At 44.1% G+C, this 26,617-nt stretch overlaps 1 protein-coding gene across 7 annotated transcripts in view; it reads left to right on the forward strand.

Annotated features, from left to right (window-relative positions):
- The window catches only part of LDB2 (LIM domain binding 2), a 380,819-nt gene extending 355,213 nt beyond the window's left edge, over window positions 1-25,606 (forward strand). Inside the window, exons 6-9 of one of the 7 annotated variants that reach the window (XM_029235411.1) lie at window positions 15,262-15,385; window positions 18,444-18,595; window positions 21,192-21,334; window positions 24,253-24,483. In XM_029235411.1, the coding sequence (XP_029091244.1) occupies window positions 15,262-15,385; window positions 18,444-18,595; window positions 21,192-21,296 (381 nt within the window). In that variant the 3' untranslated portion in view covers window positions 21,297-21,334; window positions 24,253-24,483. Of the gene's footprint in view, window positions 1-15,261; window positions 15,386-18,443; window positions 18,596-21,191; window positions 21,335-24,252 lie in introns of those variants that run through there. The other 6 variants (XM_029235413.1, XM_029235408.1, XM_029235409.1 and 3 more) reach the window with 6 other exon arrangements.
- Window positions 25,607-26,617: the final 1,011 nt, after the last annotated feature.

Consider the following 26,617-nt stretch of genomic DNA (forward strand, 5'->3'; position numbering starts at 1 on the left):
CACACACACACACACACACACACACACACACACACACACACACACACCAAAAAAGGACGGAAGCTGAAACCTCAGCCTATTGGGTCAATTTCATAGCTAGAACAGGAATAGGTTCTCAATCATTGTATACAGAACTTCTGTCAAGGGCTCAGGGACCAGGGATGCTCTGAAAGAACAGAAGATGAAAAGAAAACAATGAAATAAACACATGGAGGAAGATGAGGAAGGCAAGCTTCCAATGTGCGTAACTGTAGACAGATGAAGAAAAAATAAAAAGAACTACCATCTGTGATCCCTCTTGAGACTCTTAATATTCTCGGGGGAAAATACGCAGAGTAAAATTAGAAGTGATGTATATTTAAGTTTTCATGTGACTCCAGAGAAAAAGCAACAAAGGAGCAGGATCCTCAGTGCCTAACTTGATTTTGCCGAGGATGAAGGAACCAGGGCCCTGCCCTACCTGCAACCTGGCGTCGTCCATTTTTTGACAGTGAAATTTCTGCAGCTAAGACTCATAAGAGGATATTCCATTCATTCATTCATTCAATCAACACTAATTTGTTTTTCTGCCTGCCTACGACGTGCCAATTTCTGATGACATAGATAAACAACTCTTGCAGCCTCAGGATCCCAGTTTCTTTAGGGAAGCAGATATATATTCAGTTCATTATAATGCAGGGTGACAGAGATGTGATCACACGCATGAGTATAAAAATTAAGAGGGAGTAACAGACCCAGTGTGGGGGCTAAATTCAAGGTGGTTGAAGCTAATAAGTCCCTGAAAGCTGTGTGACCTTGGACCAGTTACTCAACCTCTCTGGTCTCCCTTTCCTCTTCTGTGTATCTGTATGGTTAATGGCGCTGGGAGGGTGAGAAAATCCATGGAAGCCACTGAGCCCACTCCCCAGTGCCCAGTCAACACTGAGTGCTAGGCATGATTAGAGGTAATGAGTGATTCATTAACAAGCTACTAAAAGTTTTATAATCATGGTTTTCTTCCCTCCTGAAAATTTTTCAAGGGAATTTTGAGGTGTTTGAAGAGTTGAAATATGGCTCCTTGGATCTTGGCTAAGACTCTGCTGCTCTGAATTAACTGGAGTAGATGGTAGACAGGACACGCTCTTTCCTGAGTTCCCAGACACTTGAGTGCCACAGTGAAATTTGGCTTTGTACATAATGTCTTTGCCTTCACGAGGTCCCCAGGCATCTGTCCTTTCCTCCATCATTTATAGATGGCCTTACAGCCTTCAGATTTCTCATCATGAACCACTTTGTTCTCCTGAAATCCTCTCATCTCCCTAGACCTTTCAGGTTCTGATGGCAGATGGCACATCATTGAGTTCTACCAATTAGAAGGCCTGCTGGCCTCCCAGCACTTGTATGCTTAAATATCTAGGTCCAGGCAGTGCAAAAGTAGATCAGACCCTGTCGTCACATTGCTTATAATCAGCATCTCTTCCTTCTCAGGAGACTCCAAACATTGGTACTCCTCTACCCAAAGCCCCCAGTGTCTTCCCACTCCACTCAAAATCAAACCAACATCCTCCTTATGACCACCATGATCCAGTTCCTCACAACCTCTCTGAATTCTTCTCCTACTGGTCTACTCGTTCTTTCCCCTCCAACTGTACTTCTTTCCTAGATTTTCCTCAAACCCCCAGGCCTTTGTCCTTGCTATTCCTTCTGCCTAGGATGTTTTTCCCCCAAAGAGCCCACTTTCTAACTTCCTCTGAGTTGAGGATTGCCAGATAAAATACAAAATGCCCAGTTCAACTTAAATATCAAATAAATAATGAATACGTTATTATATTTATTTATTACTTCAACAGATTATGATTTATTGTCTGAAATTCAAATGCAACTGGGCATCTTCTATTTTTATTTGCTAACTACATAACCTTATTAGAGATCTTTACTTAGATATCAACTTTGGGTGATTCTATTAGTTTCCTATTGCTGTTAAAACAATTACCATGAATTTAGTGGCTTAGAACACCACAAATTGGGCCTCCCTGGTGGCGCAGTGGTTGAGAGTCCGCCTGCCGATGCAGGGGACACGGGTTCGTGCCCCGGTCCGGGAGGATCCCACATGCCTCAGAGCGGCTGGGCCCGTGAGCCATGGCCGCTGAGCCTGCGCGTCCGGAGCCAGTGATCCACAACAGGAGAGGCCACAGCAGTGAGGGGCCCATGTACCGCAAAAAAAAAAAAAAAAGCCACAAATTTGTTGCCTTGTAGATCAGAAGCCTAACATGGATATCACTGTGCTCAAATCAAGGTGTCGGCAGAGCTGTGTGCCTTTCTAGAGGCTCTAGGGGAAAATCAGTTTCCTTGCCTTTTCCACCGTCTTAGAGGCCACCCACATTCCTTGGCCCAGGGCCCCCTCCCATCTTCAAAGCCCTCAATGTCAGGCCAAGTTCCTCTCATGCTGCCATCTTTCTGATTCTCCTTTCTGATTCCTTCTTCCATTTGTCAATACCCTTATAATTAAATTGGACCCATCTGGATAACCCAGACTACTCTCTCCATCTCAAGATCAGCTGATGAGCAACTTTAATTCCCTTTGCCATGTAACCTGACATATTCACACATTGAAGGGATTAGGCCATGGACATCTCTGCAGAGCCATGATTCTTCCTAGCACAGTGACTTTAGCCAAAGTGTCCAAATTTTCCACCCTCCGAACTCCAACATTTCATGTCTCCTTTCCCTGCTTCCTTTTTTCTCTTTGGTACTCATCACTACCATACATCTTTTGCTTTTTAAGTGTATCTGTCTCCTTCACTAAAATGTAGTTCTATAAGAGGACTTTATTTCTTTTCTTTATTTCTGTTTACAGCATCCCCAGCACCTAGAGCAAACACGGGGCATATAGTATGTATTCAATAAATGTGTGTTGAGTGAGTGAATGAGTGAGTGAGGGGACCCCAGCCTCTTCCAACTCCATTTTCATAAGGCATTGCCATTGTCAGCATGAATCCCTCTTTCCACCCATCTCGCTTTATCCCTGGGAAGGGAAATGGCTGCTGATTCAAGGCTCCGCAGGCATAATGATGGAGGTGGCCGGGGAGCAGTGAGGCAGCTGAGCGCTCCATTATTGAGAAATCCCTCCTTCCCTTTGTGTCAGAGTGGAGTGGCAGGGAGGGCTGTTGCCTGGCAGAAGCTCCCGGCAAGCAGACAGGCAGGCACTCCAAAGGCAGCTGGGTTCTGGGTGTCCAGGACCAAGAGAGAGAAGTCCATACCCGACACTGACCAGAGCCCAGAAATCCTCCCAGACAGTGGCCACAGGGATGCTGCTCCAAACTCCAGAACACAATGCTGTCTTTAATAGCCTTGTGGGTATTTACGCCAGAGCAGGAGAAAAACATAAGCACGCAGTTAATGTTCGGGAGGGATTATAACTGCATGAACAAGATAGCCATGTTCCTTGAAAACTGTCACTGACAGCTCCCAAGGACCAAATCCAAATTCCCTTACTCACAATATTGGGATTGTAAGGCCCCGTTCATAAATGCTAGTACTTAAACATTCCCTCCTTGCAACTACACAGTTTCTCAGTTCCCCGGGAAAAATAACCAACATGTTACAAAAACTACCTGTTTCCAACAAGGAACAGCGTGGACCAGTGTAAATGCCCCCAGTGGTGCGATCAGCACCGGTCGGCTTCGGGGACAGTCGCCACTGCTTGGAGACAGAGCAGCCAGTGTTTGCCTTTAGGGATATTTGGTGCTTTTGTTTTACCAACCACGTCAAAGTGTCGATGAGGCTTTCCTCACGCTCGGGAAACGTGGCTGAAAGAACAGCATGATATTTACCATATTGCAGTTCGGCGTTCGGCTTAGTGGCATTTGTGGAGGGCTCGTCATGCACAGCATGCTTTTGGCCACATCAGTTGCACCTCTCGGCTCCTGTGGGGCAGAACCTGAGGCCTTGATGAGTCTGACCACTGCCTGCCTCTCTGCTGTAGCTCACACAAGTCAACGCTAATCCCATCATTTTGCGGTTTCTAATTCTGTGTTCTCTCTTGCATTCACACATGTATTCCCTCTACCCGAGATGTCCACCCTAACCTTCGTCCTGGCTGTCTTCTCTTTCACTTGGCTGATTTCTAAGTCATCTCTTTAGCTCTCAACTTAAATATTGGTTCCTCCTGGCAATGTTTCCTGACATCGCTTGCCCCCCTCCTTTACAATATCCAGCCCGTTTGGAATTCTTGTTTATCATCTGTCTCCCTTCTGGACAGTAAGCTTCAAGGGAGGGAGGTTGTGTCTGCCATTTCACCATTGCATCCCTGCTACCCAAGTTACTGTAATTACAAAGTGGATGAAGCAAGATCTGACCCATTTTCTGATGTCTGATCGCCTATTTGTTTTTGTTTTCCATTCGATCATATTCATGGATTCAAGGGGCCATTCAACCCACAAACATTAGACTCATTGGTTGGTGCTTGGCAATATTTTTAAAAATAAAATAATAGGACACAGCCTAGGTCTCCAGTTCTTTACAGTGTCGTGAACTATGATAGTTCTCAGTGGCTTAAGGCAGACCTAAGGCAGTCAGGCTGCTTTAACAAAATACCGTAGACTATGTAGTTTAAACAACAGAAATCTACTTTCTTACAGTCCTAGAAGCTGGAAAGTCCAAGATCAAGGTCTGGCAGGGTTCCCTTTCTGGCGAGAGTGCTTTTCCTGGCTTGCAGATTACTGCCCTCTTGCTATATTCTCACATGGCCTTTCCTCAGTGTGTGCATGTGGAGAGAGAGAGAGAGATCTCTGAGGTCTCTTCTTCTTCTTACAAGGCCACCAATCTATCAGATTAGGACCCCACCCTTATGACCTCATTTAACCTTAATGACCTCCTAAAGCTCTATATCCAAGTATAGTCACATTGGGGGCTAGGGCTTCAATGTAGGAATTTGGTGGTGGGGTTGTCACTTTTCAGTTCATAGCATCTATAGTACCAGTTATTTAGTCAAAGGCTAATCAAAGGTTTTGCAGTAAAGATATTTTGCATTTGGTTTTTCCTTGGTTATCGTCTAGCCCTCAGCTGACTTTAAGTGAAGTAGAGTACTGTTGGGCTGAGCTTCATCCAATCAGTTGAAGGGCTTAATAACAAAACTGAGATTTCCTGGAGAAGAGGGAATTCTGTCTCAAAACTGACGCATTAACTCCTGCCTGAGATTCCAGCTACGGAAACTCTGGATTTCAGACTTGCTAACCACTGCAATCACATGAGCTGGTCCCTTAAGATACATACATACGTACATCCTATTGGTTCTATTTGTCTGGAGAACCCTATCTAATACATTGGCAGACAATAAAGAGGCACTTAGAGTAATTCTGAGCCACTGACCTTCATTTTCAGTGTCGGACTCATCTGAGGGCATAACAACTGCTCAACAAGAATTTTTAAATTTACCTGAAATTTGCTCATAGCCCTCTAGGAACAGACAGAACTCCTTAGATATTTGTTAATGATTGTGGGATATTTCCAGGCAGATGTTTCCTTTTTCCTCTGGAAACTTTCCAGCTACTATGCCCTAGAATTTAGAGACGCTGGTAGAACACATGAATAGGATACTTGTGGCAATGGCTCAGTGATAAAATCAAGTTATTTACAGGAAAGGCATGTTGACTGAACATTTTTTTCTTTATTTACCATTTTTATTATGTTTGGCCTAATTTTATATGACAAATGCATAATTTTAATTTTTTCTACTATACTTTTCTACACTTTGATTTCCTTTTTCCAGCATCTAAGAGAAAAACAAATACCATACACTAACACATATCTATGGAATCTAAAAAAAAAATGGTTCTGAAGAACCTAGGGGTAGGACAGGAATAAAGACGCAGATGTAGATTGAGGACACGGGGAGGGGGAAGGGTAAGCTGGGATGAAGTGAGAGAGTGGCATTGACATATATACACTACCAAATGTAAAATAGATAGCTAGTGGGAAGCAGCCGCATAGCACAGGGAGATCACCTTGGTGCTTTGTGTCCACCTAGAGGGGTGGGACAGGGAGGGTGGGAGGGAGATGCAAGAGGGAGGAGATATGGGGACATATGTATATGTATAGCTGATTCACTTTGTTATAAAGCAGAAACTAACACAACAATGTAAATCAATTATACTCCAATAAAGACGTTAAAAAAAATTTTTGAGTAGAAAAAAAAAATGACTGAACATTTTAAACAACCATTGTATCACCAAAATCTAATAATTAAGCTGTGCGTATATGTGCATTGGGCAGGGAACATCCATGAAATTTTACTAGGTATGTTCTGACAAATTTCCAAATGTCTTCCATGAAGCACCTGCCCCCTCCCCGGACTGATTATCCCCCCATCATAATAAACATGTATAGAGCAATTTCCGTATGTTAGAACCTAGGTACCTACTTTAAGCAGATTTTCTTGTTTCTCCTAACAATGTAATTAGTTAGGTACCATTGTTATCCTGACTTTGCAGATGGAGAAACTCAAACACCAAGAGCTTAAGTAACTCACCCAAGGTCACTCATCTACTAAGTATCTGCCATTCAAACCAGAGACTAGTTTGCATGCTTAACCCCTACACAAGATGCCTCCTTACACCTTTTAGATACAGCAAGTCCCCTACATACGAGGTATTACTGTCAGGCCACCTGATAGAAGCTGGCACCATAGCGGGCCTTGGTGACAGCTGTTGGAGAGGCCATCTGAACCACGGAAAGGACAAGAAATACCCTTACTTATTTCTTTACCCATGTGGTACCGTGAGTGGTGTCCCTCAAAAGTCCATGTTTATCTGCAACCTGAGGATGTGAACTTATTTGGAAATCCAATGACTAATGTCCTTGTAAGAAGAGGAGAGGACGCAGAGACATGGGGGGAAAGACCATGCGAAGACGGAAGCAGAGGTTGGAGCCATGCAGCCACAAGCCAAGGAACACCAAGGAACTCCCGGGCCAACAGAGGTGGGAAGAGGCAAGGAAGTCTTCTTCCCTAGAGCCTTCAGAGGGAGCACAGCCCTGCCAGCACCTCGATTTCAGACTTCTAGCCTCCAGAACTGAGAAGAAATAAGTTTCTGTTGTTTAAAGCCACCCAGTTTGTGATACTTTGTTACGGCAACCCTAGCCAAATAACTCAACCCACTTTCCTCCAGTCTTTCCTGGTGCCTCCAACTGGCCAAAGCTCACCCAAGGCCAGTTGGGAAATAGTGTGCAGGGGTCTCTCCGCTGCAGTACAGAGCTGGGAGGAGGGGGTGGGTCTAAGGGTAGGAAGGCAAATGACCAGAACACTGTGGAAAGAGTGCCCGTACCAAATGACAGGGCAGAGAGATTAAGTCCATGGGTCCGAAGGAAAGAGAATGATCATTGGAGGCCTTGAACCATCTCTTCGTGGGCCTGACTGGTGCTGCCGAAAACAGCCGTGAGCTTGGCTCTGTAGCTCAGGAAAATCGCCCAACGCTTCTCTCCTGAGGGTGGGTCAGAAAAGCAGCCAGCGGCCTCAGTGACCACGCATAGGCGTCCTTCCTTGCAGCCTCAAAATTGACATCAAGGCATAGATATTGAAACGCATGCATGACTCCTTGCTCTGGAAGAAGATGGTCCCTCCAAGTCCTGAGTGGTTGTCACTATACCCCCTCCTCTCCTGGAGCCTGGAGAGAGCTGCCAATCTCCAGGGTTGGATGTGATAACTTCCCTGAGTAATCAATTTGCAAAACAATTGAGAAAAGGCAAAGTCTCCCCTGGTTGAATCTTCAGATAAAAAAGAGGATGTTTTGAATTGGACAATCAATCTACCTTTAATCCTATCAGGAAATAAACCCAAATCATAACCTGATGCTTTGGAATTGCACAGCTTCTCAGGGAAAGCATTTCCTTCCCTCTCCTGTTTGTCATCCTCGGAGGCAGAGTGGGTTTTACTCACGTAGATGCCTGTTATTCATTCTTATCCGTTTCTAGGGGAATTACCTGCTTGTTTTGTTTTGTTTTCCTTTTAGATTCCGTACGTTATATTTTTCTATTGTTTTAATATAAGATCTCTTTTTGTGATGTGTTTCTTAATTAGGAGAGACTCCTTCACCCTTAGATAAGAGCTTGTTTATAATCATGCCCATCCTCTGATACCTTTCTAATTCAGAGTTAGCCAGAAGGGTAGGTTACTGGGGGAAAAAGAAAAGAGAAAGGACTCTGGCTTATGGATTTGAACATTTTGTATTTATCACTGAATTCTAAAACTGGATTGTTATCAGAGACATTAGCTACTAAAATGCCATGGACCATTGGCCTGATGACCATCCCTTAGAGCATTTAGACCCCCTAAGTCTCAAGGAGACCAAGTGATTTACTTCCCGGAGTAGGTAGCCAATCACATCACACATTGCTGTGTTGGCTCAGGGAAACTGCACCACTGGTGCAACCAGTATTTATCATAATACCAACTTCCATCTTTTGAGCACTGACCTTGGGCATTGCATTAAGGATTTACAGATATTGTTTCAAACCTTCAGAGGTAAATATCAGTATCTCCATTTTACAGATGAGGAAACTGAGATTCAGAGAGACTGAAATTCGTTTTTTTTAAATAAATTTATTTATTTATTTATATTTTTGGCTGCATTGGGTCTTGGTGCTGCGCGTGGGCTTTCTCTAGGTGCGACGAGCAGGGGCTACTCTTCATTGTGGTGCACAGGCTTCTCACTGTGGTGGCTTCTCTTGTTGCAGAGCATGGGCTCTAGGCACATGGGCTCAGTAGTTGTGGCTCGCGGGCTCCAGAGCACAGGCTCAGTAGTTGTGGCGCACAGGCTTAGTTGCTCTGTGGCATGTGGGATCTTCCTGGACCAGGGCTCGGACCTGTGTCCCCTGCATTGGCAGGCGGATTCTTAACCACTGTGCCACCAGGGAAGTCCCAAGGCTGAAATTCTTGGCCAAGAACACACAGCTAGTAAATGGCAGACTAGCCACTGGGTTTGGATCCAGATGAATCTGGCTCCAAAACCTGCACCCCTCTGTATCACCCACCTCTCTGTGTAGAGATACACCTCTCTGTGTATATTGTTCCTTGCCCAATACCATGTGCAAGGAACAATATAAGAGACAGGGAGAGCCTTGGAACTTGTTATCTTAGCAGAGATTTAGGCCATTCATATTCAGAGAGTTAGACAACAGAGCAGTAGGGAGTTAGGAGCACAGGGTTGAAGTCAGGCAAACTTGACTGTGAACCTCTTTTCTGCCCTTCAGATGGTTGTATAACCTTTACATTATAAGAATCACACTCTTTAATATCAGCTCTGTGTGACTTACTGGCTTTGAGTCTGAGTTTTCTCACCTGTTAAAAGTGGACCAGGACGCCGTGAGGGTTAATGATATATGTCAGTTGCATACTCCAGGGACAAACACAGTTTAGATACTCCACAGCAATTATTAAGTTATGACTCAACAAATATTTGAGTATGCCTAATACCGTGTTAAATAAGAGAGAGAGAAAAGTACAATAAGGCTTGCTATAGATAAGGAGATGAAACAAGTCCACGAGAGAGAAAAATTCCCAATGCAAATATTAACTCCGGGGTGTACGTAGGTTAGTAATAAGTGCTACAGAAGTAAGAGTCCTTTGTGGTTGGGGATGGTCAGAGACAGATGTGAGATCTGAGCTGGACCATGGAGGACCTTAATGGTCATACTATTATGACTCAAATATGGTTTGCAGACCAGCGCCAGACTGTGGATCACTTAGTGATCCACACCAAAATAAGGAGCTTGCTTTGGAATGTAAAGCAACTACCTTGTTGAACACATTGTTTAATTCATCTGAGTTATTTTTTGACACAAGACTTTCTTAATGAAAGAGGCAATGAACTGAATTATACTCTAACTCAAGCTGTTATCCGGTCAAGGACACATAACAAATAGTTTGCAGACGGCCTCCTTTGAGTAGCATTGGTTTAGGACAGAGGTCAGCAACCTTTCTGTGAATGGCCAGATAGTAATATTTTGGGAGTCTGTGGGTCATATAGACTCTGTCATACTTATCCAACTGTGGCATTGTAACACAGTAGGAGCTCTGGACAATACATAAGCATGGCCGTGTTTAGGCCACTGGCTGTAGCTTGCCAATAGCCGGCTAAGATGACTGAGAAAGAGGGAAGATGTTCAAGGCAAGAACATGAGCTGCTATGGACACAGTAACCCTGGACAGACCTATATGCAAAGAGTAGGTCAGTGGTTCAAGCTCAGAGTATGTCATCCATGATCTGGAAAAGACTGAATTAAATGTTGGAGGTCAGGACCCAGCTTTAGGAGTTAGCCAAATGCCAACCCCAAGGCATCAGCTTTTTAGGCCAAAGCCAACTCTGATAGGCATCACCCATTCCTGGGTTCAGGCCAGGAGATGAGCGAAAAGAAAAGGTGTGGGTGTGCAGCTAAGGAGAATCAAATTTCTCCAGGAGATCTGTGAGATGAAAACAAAACAAAATAGCATACTGTCTAGATCTACCAGGTTCTTTGTTACTATGAACAAAGACAGAAGTCCTGGGACTGAGCTAAGATGTCCCCGCCCAGCCAGGACATGTGGTAATTGGGTATATACATGTGCACATGTACAAAGCATTCTCCACAGAGGAGGCAATCAGTTATTTATCAAATGGACAAATTCATCACCTCTAAGCCCAGAGGACAATGCCCAATTTGTCTGCTACTAGCAAATGACTCCTTGCTATAAATCTGGCCAAGATATCTGTTAAATCATTCATCCATCCATCCACCCATTCATTCACTCATTCAGCAAGTCACCATTGTGGTTATAGGTTTTGGTTTCATACCAAAGGGTCAGTGCTGGGCCAGAATCCCAGAAAATGAAGTCGGAAGCATAAGGAGAGCAAGCCTGGCCTAAAACTCTCACTAAATCTGCCCAAAGGCATCCTCAGAGCTTTGCCAGGATGGGCAATGGGCAGTGGTTTTCTTTGTGATTCTAAGTGGACCTGGCAGGGGCTTCCTATTCAAAAAGAGGTCTCAGGCCTTGCTGGCTCCTGCCACCTTGCACAGTGCCCTGGGATTCTTCCTGGTATCTTCAGGCAACCCAAATAAAGAGGTAAACTGAGGCAAGCTCAAATGACCAGAAGTTGAGTTTATTCAGGAATAGCGGAGGAACTGGAATTAAGGAAACATGCTGTGAGCCAGCCCCAGTGAGTCCCTTGAGGATTAGGGATGGGCTGTACTTATGGACAAGGAGTGCAAAGACAGGGAGGTCCAGCCAGAGTCCCAGCAGCAAGTTCATTGGCTTGAGGATGGGGACGGATTCTTGGCAGCTGTTCACTGGTCCGGAAGTAAGTTTCCATCATCTCTAAATCAAGTACTTATGGGAAATCAGTCTCTCACTTCTTAAGTTCCCTTCTTCTGAGGGCAGGTTGGGAGTCTCTGTTTCCTATCCTCCGGTTCTATTTTAGATCGAAATCTTCTCACACCTCCAACACCCCCCACAGGTGTAGACCAAATTCACTCATGATGCTGCAGTGTTGCAGATGTCACTGTCTGAGGCCTTTCTTTTCAGGCAAAGGGACTGGTCCACTGGGAACTTTGTAGCAGACACAACTTTACAGATAAAATCGTTCTTTAAAAATCAAAGGACGCTGTGCTATTATGCTCAGTTCCATTAATATGCCTTTGAGGTTGGAGTGAGGGGGGTGTGTGTGTGTGTGTGTGGGTGGGTGGGTGGGTGGGTGGGTGTGTGTGTAGGGCGGGGGCAAAGGCATCTATATTGTAGCCTGGATCATATATATTACAAACAGGGGACTCTTTACCTGGAATCAATGGATGGGAGTGTAAGAGGGTTCATAAACCTCCAGATATTTTGTATAAAATTTGGAAGACAGCCTGCATAGCCTTCACCAGATTCTCAAGGGGGTCTGAGACCTCAGGGAGAGCAGGAATCCTGGCTCCAGAAGGATTTGGCTAGTGACTGAGGGAACCTACCCCCCGAACTTTCCTGGTCTCCTTTCATAAGGCCCCAGGCCTTTGCTGTTGCCAAGATGCACTGGCTTGCTACGGGAGAAGGCAGGCTCTTGTCTGAGTTAGTTCTGCCACCTACAGCACGCAGCCTGGCAAAAGCACCATCTCTGCGCCAGAGCTGGAGGCTCATTTGCATACATGAATAAGGGGCGGGATGTCTCTCCAGCCCAGTACCCCTCCACTGGAAGAAAAATGACTTTGGGGATTCCTGATTAGCATTCAGAGATGCAAATTCCTTTGGGGTGGGTTACAGCAACGGGAAGATAGTTTTACATGAAAGGGGAAGGGATAAATCCTGAGGATTAGCACCTGTAAAAAGTGTTGCCCAAAACCCCGAGAGGAAAGGCACCTGGGGAAAAAAGAAAGAGAAAATGAGCTCGTGAGTTCTCACAATAAACGCAACTCTCCTACTTCCTAGCATGTGAAATGCTGATAATCCTTTCTAGGTCCAAATAGGCCTGACACTTAGGAGAAAACTCAATAAATGCTTGTTGATTTAAGGTAATAGAAATGTGGTTTGTTTTGCAATCTGTGCTGTGCTTGCTAATATGTAATCATAATATCTGTTTGTTGAACTTATGTGTCAAGACGTATTATCTCAAATTTCCCAAACAATATACAAGATGGGTATAGTTTTACAGGTGAAACTGAGACCCAGCATTACTAAGTGGCTCATCCAAGGGTATGCATCTGGTGACAGACTCAAAATCTAGACCTAGATCTCTTGATTTCTAAGTCCATGTTTGTTCCACTCCATCCATGTATTTTATAGCCACTGTAAGTCAATTGCTCAAGAATGGGAATGGACAAAAAGGAAATGGTTTTAAAACCTTTATAACATTTTTAGTTAAAAGAAAAAGTTTTCCCAGTCCTTAGAATTTCTCTGAAAGCTTTTCTTACTGCCCTAGCTTAATAATAGATGCAAACATCTTCTGACCCTGTCTGAAGCTAGCAGTGGTTCTTCTTTGGTGGATAATCCATTCTTATCTCTATGTGTAGAGATGATTGTGGAATCCTTCACTCCATTTGGTATGAGTGACAGGGGAAGACTTGAGGTTGTCTGTAATTTGCACATACTTTGATTTCCAGTGTGGAGCTGTTAGTAGAGGAATACACACTTGCCGTCTTGGAATATGGACTTAATCGCATAGTAACCCTCCCTCTTTCACAGGGTTTTCCTTATTAACATTTTAGGTTTCAAAAAGGACTCCAAAGTAAACAAGAAGATAGACAAGATTGAAGATGCATCATAACTAACCCAGATCTCATTACTTTACAGCCTGATACACTAGGGTCCAGTAGCTTTGGTCTCTCTGGCTCACATTGCACCTGTGTCATTCAGGCTTTGAAATCTTAGTCTCTTCTTCCAAAGAAACTGCAGATGGAAGGAGATTACAGTTGGCCCTTAAATGGGGTTTGTGGTTCTGGCAAAGTTTAGATCATAGATAGGTAAAAAGGGCTGAGAAATTTTTCGAGATGAAGGCAATTTTGATTATCATGCCTAGACTTGAGAAGAGAGGAAGGGCATGGAAAAGTGAGGTGGGGGGGGGAGTAAGAAGAGAGGGGAATTTGAGCTGGAAACCCCTGGGGATTTGTGCATGTCTTGCTTCTATATTCTTGCTTCTATATTGTGCATGTCTTGCTTCTAAAGCCCAGCATATGCAGGGCAGTGGATCTCAATTTTGGGTAATATTTATCAGAATTAGATGGGAGAATGCTTTTTTAAAATACAGATTCAGGACCCCACCTCCAGACTCAGTGAAACAGAAAGGGCAGAGTCTGGAAGTCTGCATTTTTAATAATCAACTCTTCTGATTCTGATGGAAGTGTTCCTTAGACTTTGAGGAACATTGGCATAGAAAGGTCCTCCAGTCTTTCTAAGAATCACTCCTTAAATGCATCCATTCATTTGAGCCAAATCTAGGAACACAGAGATAAAGGCATAGTCTCAGCATTCAAAGAGTTCAAAGTTGAGTGGAAAAGAGACTTGGAAGCCGATGGTTACAAAAAGTAAATGAGTAAGTTTGTAGAGCAGAAAAGGGCTGTGTGCTCTGGGAGATCTGTAGAGTCATCCAACTCAGCCCGCACAGGGAGAGGTGCAGAGCCAGGGGGGAAAGGCCTAACAGAGGAAGGAACTTTGCCTTCAAGGCTGAGTGGGCATTAGCCAGGAAGAGGGAGAGCAAAGAATTCCAGGTAGAGGGAACCAGTGGACAATAAGGAATGTGGACTCTAGGGAAATACTCAGGTGAGAAATGGCAGAAGGGAAGGGAGTAGTAAAAACGATGGCCCCATGAACATGGGGATTGCACATCTGCCTTTCATAATAAAATGACGTTTTTCCACATGGGAAGGTGCACTGCCAATGTTAGTATAGCTGTAACTGAAACAGCAATGGATGCATTGTTCCTAGTCTTGGTCTTTGCCCTTTCAATGCAGCAGCATTCTGAAAAGCTTCCAAATGAGAAAGAATTCAGAAAAGTCCAAGGCAATCCTAACTGAATTTACCTTCTTATTTCATTCATTAATCTTTGTCATCAGAAGTCTTGGACCAAAGTAAAGCTGAAAGATCTAACTAAGGGAGAGAAGAAGGGCAACCGTGTGCAGAACCACAGAAAAAGCTCCCACACTGAGTGAAAGTCAGCATATGTAACTGACATTCTCATCTTGTGTAAAATACAAATGAGTATATGAATAAAAATAAAATAGTGTTCATCATGGCCCTTTATAAGAATTAGGATCAAAAACATACCTGTAGTTGCCACTTTCTTCTCCAAAGTTTAAAGGACGGCTTTCACTGCCACATAATCTACATAAACTAGCATTGTAACTCACAGTGTGTGGTTATACAAACAGGAACCACAGCAGAGACCAGAGTCGAAATCAGAGCACGCTGCGCTCCATGGAAGAGAGCTTTTTTCTTTAACCAGAGAGAATCATTTCAATTCAGAATAGAACCACATATATCCACCCAATAGTCAGTACAGAATGTGTGGGGATGTGTGTGTGTGTGTGTGTGTGTGTGTGTGTGTATGTTTGTGTGTATAAACCACACTCAGCTATAATATGATATTATAAATGATGGTAAATTAAGTGGGCATTATCAAGTGTTGGTAATATTTCTTTTCCTCCAAACTTATACAGAGAAAATCAAAACCCGGGGTTGGGGGTGAAGTACCTTTAAACTTTCTTTTGGATTCCAGCTGTTAAAATTATTTATTGCAAATAATGTTATCAAGTAGTAAAACACCGATGTCTTTGAACTCCTTGCAGTTGTGTGTAATACTGGAGCCAATGCAGGAACTGATGTCCAGACATAAAACTTACAACCTCAGTCCACGAGACTGCCTGAAGACCTGCTTGTTTCAGAAGTGGCAGCGGATGGTGGCGCCGCCAGGTACGACTGCGTTCTTCACTCTCCATCTACGTGCTTTTTCTGAGGCTTCTTCTGGGGATGAAGGCGTGTGAAAAGGAAGTGATCATAAATGTATCAGCAAAGTAGTTTATAAGGGATATCCTGACTGTGATATTGGACCCAAAGACACTGACTTTGTGAAGGGCAAACATCCTTCTTAGATGTAGTGACCATCCTCTACAGTCTCCTCACTTGCTAGATTAGGACCTGAAACTCACAGAAGGAAATTGATTTATTTAACGTTACCAAGAAAATACTGACAAAGCCGAAATCGGAACCCAGGTTTCCTGTCTTCCAGTCCAGTGGTTGTTCCACTGGACAAGACTGGTGGCTGCTCATGGCTTGCTGTGATTTTGTTTGTTCTTTGAAGAATGGTAGAAATTATGAAAAGAAAGGGAAGGAGGGAGGAAGAAGAAAGGAAGAATAGGAGGGAATAGAGGAGAGAAGGAAAGAAGGAAAGGAGGAAGGAAATAAATAAATATTTTTGGTCTATTTTTTTAAGGTATATAATATCAAAGGGTTCTCTGATCATGAAAAGAATACATAAAAGACTCCATTTCTCTCACTTCCCTAGAATGTAGTTTAGATACTATAGTCTCCTGCTGGGGTTCTGAAATTACTGCTTCCAGTCATCATTAATTGTCCTTCTATCTAGTACATTTTCACTCCCAGGCATGTGTCGAGCCTCACTGATCATAAAAGCAAAACGTATCCATTCGCTAAAAATTATTTTTATAAAGAGTAACTATTAACACGAGGCACATAGCCTTCTGAATCACAAAATATAATGGTCACCTTCCGCTGGTAATTGGCCAGGGGTTTTATGTAAAGTGAATATAGCAGGTGTAACCAAGTACATACTTAGAAGGCTGAGAAAAATGAGCATTATTTTACGTAGAATAGTTGCATCCCCATCTTACAGGAATTATAGACATTTAGAACATTATTTTTCAAATGTGTTAAATGTGCGTAAGTTGGCCTTATTTTCTTTCAGTACCAATAAGGCTTCAAAGGAAAAAATTTCACTCACTAAATGCTTTGAACACCTATTTCGCAACATGTGCACATATAATTCATATATTATTCATTAATTCAGTCATTAACTCAACAAGTATTTATTGAGCCCCTACTAGGTGCCAGGCACTGTTCTAGCCACTGTGGCTATAACACTACATGAAAATAGTCACAAATCGCAGCCCTCTCAGACCTTCCATTCTCTTACTGAATCCTCACGACAACCTTATGAGGTATTTCTTGCTATTCCCATTCGATATAATAGGCCTGAGATTTAAAGTAGTAACTTGCCAAAGTTAGCTGAAGCTAGTCAGTGGAGGCCCCTATGTCACAGTAAGTTTTTATGTCTTCAATTCGTGACTCTATTACCACAGCTACCTACTGCCAGTGGGAGTGATCCAGAGCATACCATTTAGGTGTATTTCCCCAAAATTCCATGAAAAAGTACGAATTGTTTTTTTAAAGCAGCCGATTTCAATTCAAGTCAAAGGAAGAAGATGCCTGTCAGGGAAAGATGGGTGTTTGCTTTACTTTAGAATGTACCTCTCAACTCTCCTCCAGCCCCATGAGCTGGAACAATTCTGTTTCCTGTTTCCATAACCTTCAGAATAAGCACCCATAACTCTCTATGGATAGGGATGTTAGGCCCTTTGATGAAACTCTTTAAACATTAGAGATAAAATGTTTATGAAAGAAAATATGTTATATAAATAGAAACATAATCTCCTACTTCATCAAAAGTCGGAGATAACCTGATGGACTAAGTGGTCTTTGAAAGGACCTTCAAGGAGATCTTCCCCATTGTTCATCAGAAGCAGTATAGATGCCTCAAGAAAATGCTCCAAGGTTACCTCACTTAGTTCCAGTATGGTCCTGGCTTACCTTCTCTCCATCAGAGTTGGATCTAGAATAGGGTTAGCAAAAAAGGATGCTCTTACATGCCATTTCCAATTCATTTAGTAACTGCCTGGAACAGGTTTCTGAAGATTTTTCATTCTCAAAGCAAAGATTATAATAGTACCTAGTTAACAGAGTTGCTGTGAATGTAAAATAATGACATAGAAAACATTAAAAATATGAAAATATTGAGTCATGCTCATAATACATAATAAATAAATAATATTCTTTTTACTACACATTTCCATGAGTCCCTATACTTCTATTAAGATGTTGCCTCATCCTTCAGGTCCAAAATATTTTTTTCCTATTTCTAAACAGACCTTTCTGGAAAAGGTCTAGCTTCTCTTCATTCATATGTTGGCTGTAGCATACTAAGACATTTTTCCCCCGGGAATTTTGAAATTAGTTGCATCTTTTAGACACCAGGATCCAAAGCATGGGTATTTCTACTGAGCTTGGGAATCCCTAAGTTCCACATCAATGGCTGATGGGATGGACACTTCCTCTTCTTTGTATTGGGTTGGCCCAAAAGTTCGTTCGGGTTTTTCCATAAGATGTTATGGGAAAAACCCACACAAATTTTTTGGCCAATTTTTCAACATTTCAGCGTGTGATAGAGCTGGGCTGCAATATGACACTTAGCCAGTAGGTGCTGCTGTAACTCACTGGTTCACTTAATTGAGCTCAGCTCATACTTCTCTCAACCCCTGGAGGTTCCCTAGGAGTCCCAGAGCCCTCCTTTTGTTATAAAAAGAGGGTAGACCACAAAAAAACGTTTCGCCCCAAATTCATAATGGTAGTGATATTTTAAGTTCAAACTAAACTGCTTAGTGGTGTAATACACCCTAAGACATATTAAGAGCTTCCAGACACACACAGTAGATGACATCAGGAAGAACAAGTAAATACAAATCACTTTATCAAGATACTAAAGAAAAGAGTTTCAGTCATTGTGTGCTACAAATAAATCAGCAGCTTTCTTCTTTTAGGTTTCATCAAGTTAAAAGAAGTGGAAAAAATATCAACAGTCCTACTCTTTTGAACTTACAAAAAACGGCTTCCCTGGAGGGCCTGTATTCTGGTGCTCACCCTGGCACTGACCCTCCTTCCATGTTTCATGTTGCAGCAGAGCCCGCAAGGCAACCGACAACGAAACGGAGAAAAAGAAAAAATTCCACCAGCAGCACCTCCAACAGCGGCGCTGGGAACACCGCCAACAGCACGGGCAGCAAGAAGAAGGCACCAGCCGCCAACCTGAGTCTGTCCAGTCAGGTACCTGTAAGTCTCGCTTTCCTTTTAGGCTGAAATCCTGCCTTTGCCTGTCGTCTCCCCGAGTCCAGGGGCCCTACGGCAAAGTCTCTTTTAGCTGCAATGACCTTCTGGGCCGGTTGGCGGGGGCGGGGGAGGGGAAGGCAGGGACACGGGGTGGGAGGGGGGGAGGAGCTCTGTCCTGGAAACCTTCCCCGACAAACTGGGACTTAGAAAGGAATATGGAGAGTCTGTGCTGCAGTGGGACCGTGGGACCGGAATGAAAAAGCCTTCAGAGCCGTAGACAGGAGATATGTCACTTAAGGTTTAATTAAAATATCACTTAGCAGGGTGCTGGTGGCATATAAGGGACTCTCAGCTCCATCACCGGGACCCTGTGCTCCCCTGGAAACTAGCTCCTGGCACTAAGGCTCCAGATTGTCCTTCGACTGCCCCCCGACCCCCCCAGACATGGGCATCCCCTCTTATTTTAAGACCCAGGTGATTAACTCAAGGCCACTACAAATGCAGTTCAGTGGATTTCGCTTTCCCATTTCATTAGCTTAGGGGGAGGCTCAGCCCCTGGTTTGGTCTCAACTCTCTCGACCTCTTGACCCCTTTCTTTCATTTCTGGGTCTTGACAAAGGAAATGGGCCACTCAGAAGGGGGCTTCTTTGAACTCCAAAACTGACAGCTGAGGGCGTCCCCACAGAGGGTAAACTGGGCGGGAACTTTCTTCACCTCCCATGTTTTATTCCTCGATTTGCTCCCTTCTGCCTGATTCCTTCCTGACTCTGACTTCCTCATCCCAGTACTAGACCACTTATCACTTTTAAATTCTCACGTGTCTTTAAGCATTTCTTGCCCCTTCTCCCCACCACGATGACTTGTGGGTTTTCCTTCTCCGCTGCCCTTGTCACATCACCCTCACCAGGCTTTTGACTATCCTTCAAATCCTGGGATTTTCGTGGTGCTTCACAGGTACCCTCTAGATACTATGTCTTCAAAAATGCGCCCTTTCTTGTAACTTCTCTCAAGCGATACAATTTTACCTTTTCCCTCTTTCTCACTCTTTTCCCTCTCTTGGTCTGTGGGCCTCACCCTCTGCTTCTGATCCTGCACCATCTCTCTCCATGTGAGAGCGGACCTTCATTTCCAGGGGATTCTCCACTTACTTCTAATTGTGTCTTTCAAATCTGTCCCCCACCCACTCTCTCCCATTTTCCATTGGTCAGTTCTCTGGCTAAAACCAACCCCATCAGTACCTGAGAATTACCTGGCCTCTCCTCCTGTCCTCCACAGACAGAGGACACGGTTGTCATCCCTGTTGCATTAGAAAGAAAAGGTCATGAGAAAGTGGCCAGCCTGTGGGATAGGTGCCATTTTCATTTTAAGACTGGTAGGGATTGTAGTTCTTAAAAAATACCAGAGTTACCTCTGTTTTTTGAACTGAGTTTTCACCCCAGAAGAGTCAGGAGAAAAAAAAAAAATCAAAGGAGAAAAACAGAGTCTTTTTATTAAGGTGCCAGTAAGTTATACCCACTCCTGGTTAAATGGGAAAATGCATAGAAAAAAATGGCCAGGCGTAAATAAATCAACCCCAAAAGTGCACACAAGCAGCCCATTTATTCATCTAATTCTGGAGTTTTAGAAACTAACGTTTGTTAGTTTCCACGAACAAATGAAAGTACATTCCAGAGATTTCTGGAAATTTGACATAGCTACTTAAAGGCTGCAAGAATTCAGATTGGTTCAACAAGTGTTTTCTGAGCTCCTACTATGTGCCCCACACTATACCAGGTGTTGGTAATAGCAAGATTTAAAAGAAACAAAACCAAAAAAAGACCCACCCAAGCTCTGTCATTGAAGAGCTCATTGTCTAATAAAGTGATAAAGAGGTTTCCTCTCTCCTGCCAGCTCAGACTCCTGGTTTCAGCTCACAGGGTACAATATTGAGAAAGATTCTGAGGCCTGGACTGGGTCTGGTGGGCCATCCATTAGTGATGTCTGCCATGGGTATAGAATAGCAGCATACACATCCATGTATTTTGACATACCTGGCCTAGTCGGAATCATTTCAATTTTTTTTAAAGAGCACCTAACTTTTTCTATTCCATTATGCTCTTGTCCTCCCAACCTGCAATTGCATTTTGGTGGAAGATACCTGTGTCAAGAGGGTTTTTAATCAGTCGAGACCCTTTGGACAAGAACAAGGCGCCGTTAGAAAGTGCGAGTAGAATTTCAGCACTATCCCCGCCATGCAAACAAGGATGTTTTCATTAAGTAAAACTTAGAGATGGCTGAGAGAAACAGGGAAGTCATCCGGGTTAAGAAAATGTGTAAATTTCTGTATGTCCTCCAGCTGAATGGACGTCAAATGTATAAGCACTGGCTGGCTTGTAGGGACCACATTATTTAACCCTGTCTCCTGAATGACCAGCACCCCTTTCCTGTTTAAATAGAAATGCAACCTGCAGGCCTTAGCTGCCTTGTCCGAAGGCATGTACAGATCGGGTGTGCTACCACGACCACGGCTGTGGTCCGCACAGCTGCCACGGCAGCAACATGTGTGTCTGGCGAGGGTTAGGGTTTAATCCTTGGATTCTGCTTCTCACTCCATGAGCAGGGGCTAGGAGCGATCCCGAACTGCAGCCTCAACCCTGGGAGGGATGGAGACCTGTGTCATTCAACAGCAGTGACCCCTTCTGGCCAATTTAAGGAGAAGCATTGAGGGGCCCTGAAAGGAGTCACTTCCAGTCCTCCTCAGAGGTTGGTGGTCCTTGCACGGGGGATTAGTGAGAAGATGTGACACGGGCAAGAGCTGGTGGCACCTCCAGGCCCCTGGCGAGGAGCGGAGGTCTGCTTCCTGGGGAGTCGAGACCATATGGGTTACTCTCAGATGGACCAATATCGCCTCCTGTGGGACACACGAGACAGCAGGGACGGGAAGGAAATGCATCTCTCACTACCAATGTTGAATGTTGGGGGGGGACTTTTAAAGATGTGGGGCGTGTGGGGAAAACGGTGCCAACATCCCGTAGTCAGAGGGAGCCCAGAATGTATGTTATGTCTCCACTCATTTTGTGTGAGGATAACAAACCAAGCCCTCCTGAGCCGAGAACCCCTATCCTAGCCCAGAGATTTAGAAGAGCCAGGTAGAGCGGTGTTCGTAACTATGTAAGTGGCGTCAGGTATCTACGTGCATATGAAGTCCTTAGCACACATCTCTTCTGTAACTTGCCATCTATTAATCACTCACGCATGCACACATGCGTGCAAACACACACACGCACACGCATGATTATGCATCTGGCTAAGGATACGTTTTATAATCAGTAAGGCAAATGTGACATCTCTCTGAAATTTAGCATGCTCCAAAATATCCATGCCTGGTCACCTTTTCCAGCCGTTCCTGGAACCAAGATATACCAAACATATTACGAGCCCGTATAAGCCCCATTTGAAGTGATGTAGATCACTATTTTCACAGTACTTTTCTGGAATGACTGTTATTTTCTGATACAATGAAGGCATCTGACGTGTTGAGAACGTCTCTGCTAATATCACGCTTAAATTGGCTTCTTCTGTTTCCAAATTATGCTTAACCTCCCATTCTCCCAGCCTCTCTCGATGACCTTGGACTCACAGTACTAATGCAGACCCACGTGTCGCTTCTAACATTCTTCTCCTGCCCCGTGACACGTCATGCATGTGTTTCCCCAGCCCTGCAAAGTGTTCTACACACAGGTCATTTGGTGGAATTAACCCTCATGTCGTCCTCCACCCCATCTTAACCTGGTCTTCCCGCCTGCCTTTGTTCCTGATCGTAAGCGCGGTCCCCTAATTGCCCACAATGAAGTAACACTTTTTTATCCCCAACACCCCAATGGGTCAGGTGGAGGCCACAGTCCATTTAAAATCCTGTCAGCATTCTTGCCACTCGGAGTCTGTGTCTATTTTGTATCTCACTTTAAGAGTCCTCACGAGTCTCTTACATGTCAGTGTCATGTCTGGCTCTTCGTGACATTATAAGTACATTCTTGGAAACACACAACTGAATATCCTGCCAGTACCTCGACTGCTGAGTCCTCCCAGGTCATATTTTAGGCATTTGCTTCATCTGGGGCATTTCTCTTTAACATCACTGTTATCAATTCACAAGAGTGATTAGTCTGAAAACACAGTGTGAAACCTATTGATTATCTCCCCTCTAATTCGAGGAGAATCGATCAATCAAACAAACAAGGTTTTCCATTCCAAAACAAATCAGGTGGTCACTAAGGGATTTGTTCAACTGGCACCTTCAAAATTCTAGAAGGACCCTGGCGGGGCCGCTGGACCCTCTCCTGACCACAGGCAGTATTCCACTAATATACTGCTCCAGGAAAGCCTCTCTTGCCCCAGTGAAAAGAATGTCTACCCAGCTGTCAAGGCAAATTAGCCTCCCTATCAAGAAAATGCATACTTACGTCCCCAAAAGCATATGGCCAGCCCTGATTTTCCAGCCTCAGTGGAGGCTGATGGCAGTCGGGCACTCTTAAGTAGAATATTGCTCAGAGCCCGCCCAGCAGGATCCACCTGACAGGTGTCCTGTCCCATGCCCATGTCGCCCATCAACCCCATAGGATCCCCTTGGGACAGAGAGGCCAGAGCTGTGCCCTGTGTATGCGTCCTTCTCCCCTGTCCCCGTGCTTCTGCAGCGGTGGCCTCCACAGAGCTCCCAGCTACAGTAGGTGGCTTCCTTGTTTGCATGGAAGGACAATTTGTACTTAAAGGAGTGATTAGATGGATTCTTCTTGCATGCTTCCATTTCTGATGACTGCTGGCTTCATCATTGTAATTACAGTTAGTGCTCTTCAACTTCCTTTTATGGCACCAGCTGGACAGACTGGCTCTCTTTACTGCCCAGATCGGTGGTGGGGTTGCCTGTGTGGGGATAGGTGACAGGCACCATGGAATAACAGATGGTAAATTCAGGGCTTGTTGGCAATCAGCAGGTTTTTGCTAATGACTTAATTAGCTATGCAAATTGTCAAATCAGTGTGAACATTGTTTTTATCGAAAACTTTACCTAAATTAATTACCATAATCAAGTAGCAGAATGTCAAGGATATCGGCTGCATAAAAGGGCCTGGCTGAGTAGAGAAAAGAGAGATCTGTCTTCAATTAAAATGTATACCGTCCTTGGGACAGAGAAAATGCCGTTTGGAATGAGTTGCATGACTGTTGCAGAACTGCATCCTCCCCGTGTTGGCTGCTAGTTTCCAAAGCCATCCAGAGGCCCTAAATAAAAGTGGTGGATTTTTGGAGGTCTTGCAAAGCACCCAGCAGAAGGTTCCACAGCCCTCTCAAGAGTCCCCAGTGTCGGCAAGTTGAAAAGCGTGGATTTTTTTAATTTTGAAAAATCCATTTTTTTATTTCTGCAGATTGCTAGCATTGCTCGTTCTCCGGTGTCAGGCTGCGCACTAAGGACATAAACTCGCGTGGTTGTTACACATCAGGAGGCGATGTTTATTTCCTGTAGAAAAATCCAATATGCGTCTTGGCCCCCCGACATTGAGACTTGACCCCGGTGTACAGGACACGAGTGTGTCTGTCCTAGATCCCCCAGCGCCTCCCTCTAGTGTTTTAAGCTGAGCTTCTCTCTCCCAAGGTTTCCCTGTAATAATGTCAGCTGCTGTTCACAGGATGTGATGGTGGTAGGAGAGCCAACTCTGATGGGAGGTGAGTTTGGGGACGAGGACGAAAGGCTAATCACTAGATTAGAAAACACGCAGTATGATGCGGCCAACGGCATGGACGACGAGGAAGACTTCACCAGTTCACCCGCCCTGGGGAACAGCAGCCCATGGAACAGTAAACCTCCCGCCACTCAAGAGACCAAATCAGAAAACCCCCCACCCCAAGCTTCCCAGTAAGATTGACCAGCTCCAGAATCCACTGTCAATAGCCACCGTGGGTTACACTCACTATTTCAGATCCTTACTCACAGGAGAGGAAGGAGGAGACATTAAAACTTTTCCAAGCAAACACCGATTTCTAAACCACAGTGATCTGAGCTTCTCTCTTTCTTTTTTTTAATTGAGAGGATCATTCCCAGTAAACTTCCATGACCCCTCCCTGGAGGCCTTCACAGGTAACACAGATACTGGCACTGATCGTAATTAAAGTAAGAGCAAACGCTAGCGCTTCTCCTGGCTCGGTTTTAACCACGTTTGTTAATTTCACTCCCCCCCCCCCCCCCCCCCCCCCCCCACCATCCAACGAAGGCCATATTGTCAATAAACCCTCAGTGCTCAGGATCTCATTCTATGCCGAATCCAACTACAGATAGACTTTTTAATATTGTAAAATATTTTCTGCTTTTTGACTTGCATCTGAGAGTTTCTTGTTTCAGTAAAAAAAGAAAAGAAAAAAAATCCACTTTTGGAAAGTAATTTAAATGTACCTTTATTTTCTTTTCCCCTTCACCTTTTCTTTCATTGGGTAACAGCTAAGAGGGCCCAGCAGGGTAGTTTATGGCCGAGCTAATGTCAATTGGTCCTCGAGCCTGAGTTGGTTCAATCGAGCCCGAGTGCTGAAACAAGAAACGTCTTTTTGTCATCAAAGACACCAAGGCAGATTTTTATGTAAAGAAAGGCACTTGGCCCCCTGAGGATGTATGCATTTGTAAAATTTCTGTTGATCCAAATATTTTCAAGCCATGTAATCCATTAATTTTGTGGGCAGTTTAATAAATCTGAAACTCTTTTGTGTTTTTTTTTGTTGTTGTATCTGAGTTGACTGTTGTTTCTTTTCATAGTATATTTCCTGTATAATATTTTGTAAAGCCCTAACCTAGTTCTTTTATGGGGACTTTTCTTTGGGAGCAATTCCAGTGTATTTATGTGAAACTTTATAAAAGAACTAATTTTTCCATTTGCATATTAATATGTTCCTCTATACATGTAAAGACACAGTGGCTCCGTGTGTTATAAAACAGCTGTATTTTATGTATGCTTTACTGATAAGTGTGCCAATAATAAACTGTTAACGACCAAAGCAAGTGAGTCTGGGTGTTTGTGAGCCCGGCAGAGAAATCTGCCCACAATGATGAGAAATATTGAGCTTGGATTTACGGCCCAAGCTCCAGATGGAATGGAATTGTGAAAACTGCACCATCTTTCTAAGGTATGTTTTCTTACCCTGCTCACTGCAGTTTACTTGGGCAGACACAGGGGTGCCTTCCACGTGTCAGGCACTGTGCTGGCTGAGGACACAAGGATGGGAAAGGAAGGGTTGACCTGGCTTCCTGGCCAAATGCAGGGGCAGCGGCTTCCACTCACTGAGTGCTTATTCAAACATCTCTATTTAAGGTTCACAGACATTATTTCGGCTAATCCTCACGACTCCGCCAAGTAAGCCTTAATCTCCCCATTTTTAAAAATCAGTTCCTTGGTTTGCCTGTTTTTCTAAAGGATTTGCAATACAGAGATGCGGAGAATTCACGTGAGGACTTTTTGTTTAAAGAACTTTCATCACATTTTTCTGCTTTGTATCCACGAGGAAGACGAGAGGAAATCTGTTAGTATTAACTGAGTGTGTACGAAGTGCCAAGCCATAGTAATATATCATCTCAGCCAGTTCTGGGAAAGGGGGGCTTGAAAAAGAGAAGCTAAGGGAGAGTGTGTGTCTTAGGTTGAGATTCCCAGAAGGAGAGCCTGAGACCAGGATCCCGGGCACGGATTTATTGAGGGAGAGTTCTTCAGTAAAGAAATCTTTAAGGGAGTGGAGGGGGTAGGATAGGGAAAGGGAAAGGGCCTAGGAAAGCTTCAGACTGGTGCATGGAGCAGGGGAAGGCTTTGAGCACAGTTATCCCCTCCTGGGCTGAGCCACCAGACTTCTGTGCACCTATACTGGTCAGTCATCGGCTGGGGCCATCCCCAGGGTGTGTAGGAAGTGGTAACCTTTACAGAAATACGGCACCCATCAACCAAGGGCTGTTCTGCAGAAAAGAGGCCAACTAGAATGCAACAGTCCTAGAATCTTCGCATGGGTGGACTGGTCTCAGAA

This window comes from Monodon monoceros, unplaced genomic scaffold (assembly GCF_005190385.1).
Source record: "Monodon monoceros isolate NGI ecotype Baffin Bay Population unplaced genomic scaffold, NGI_Narwhal_1 Super_Scaffold_20, whole genome shotgun sequence".
NCBI lineage: Eukaryota > Metazoa > Chordata > Mammalia > Artiodactyla > Monodontidae > Monodon > Monodon monoceros.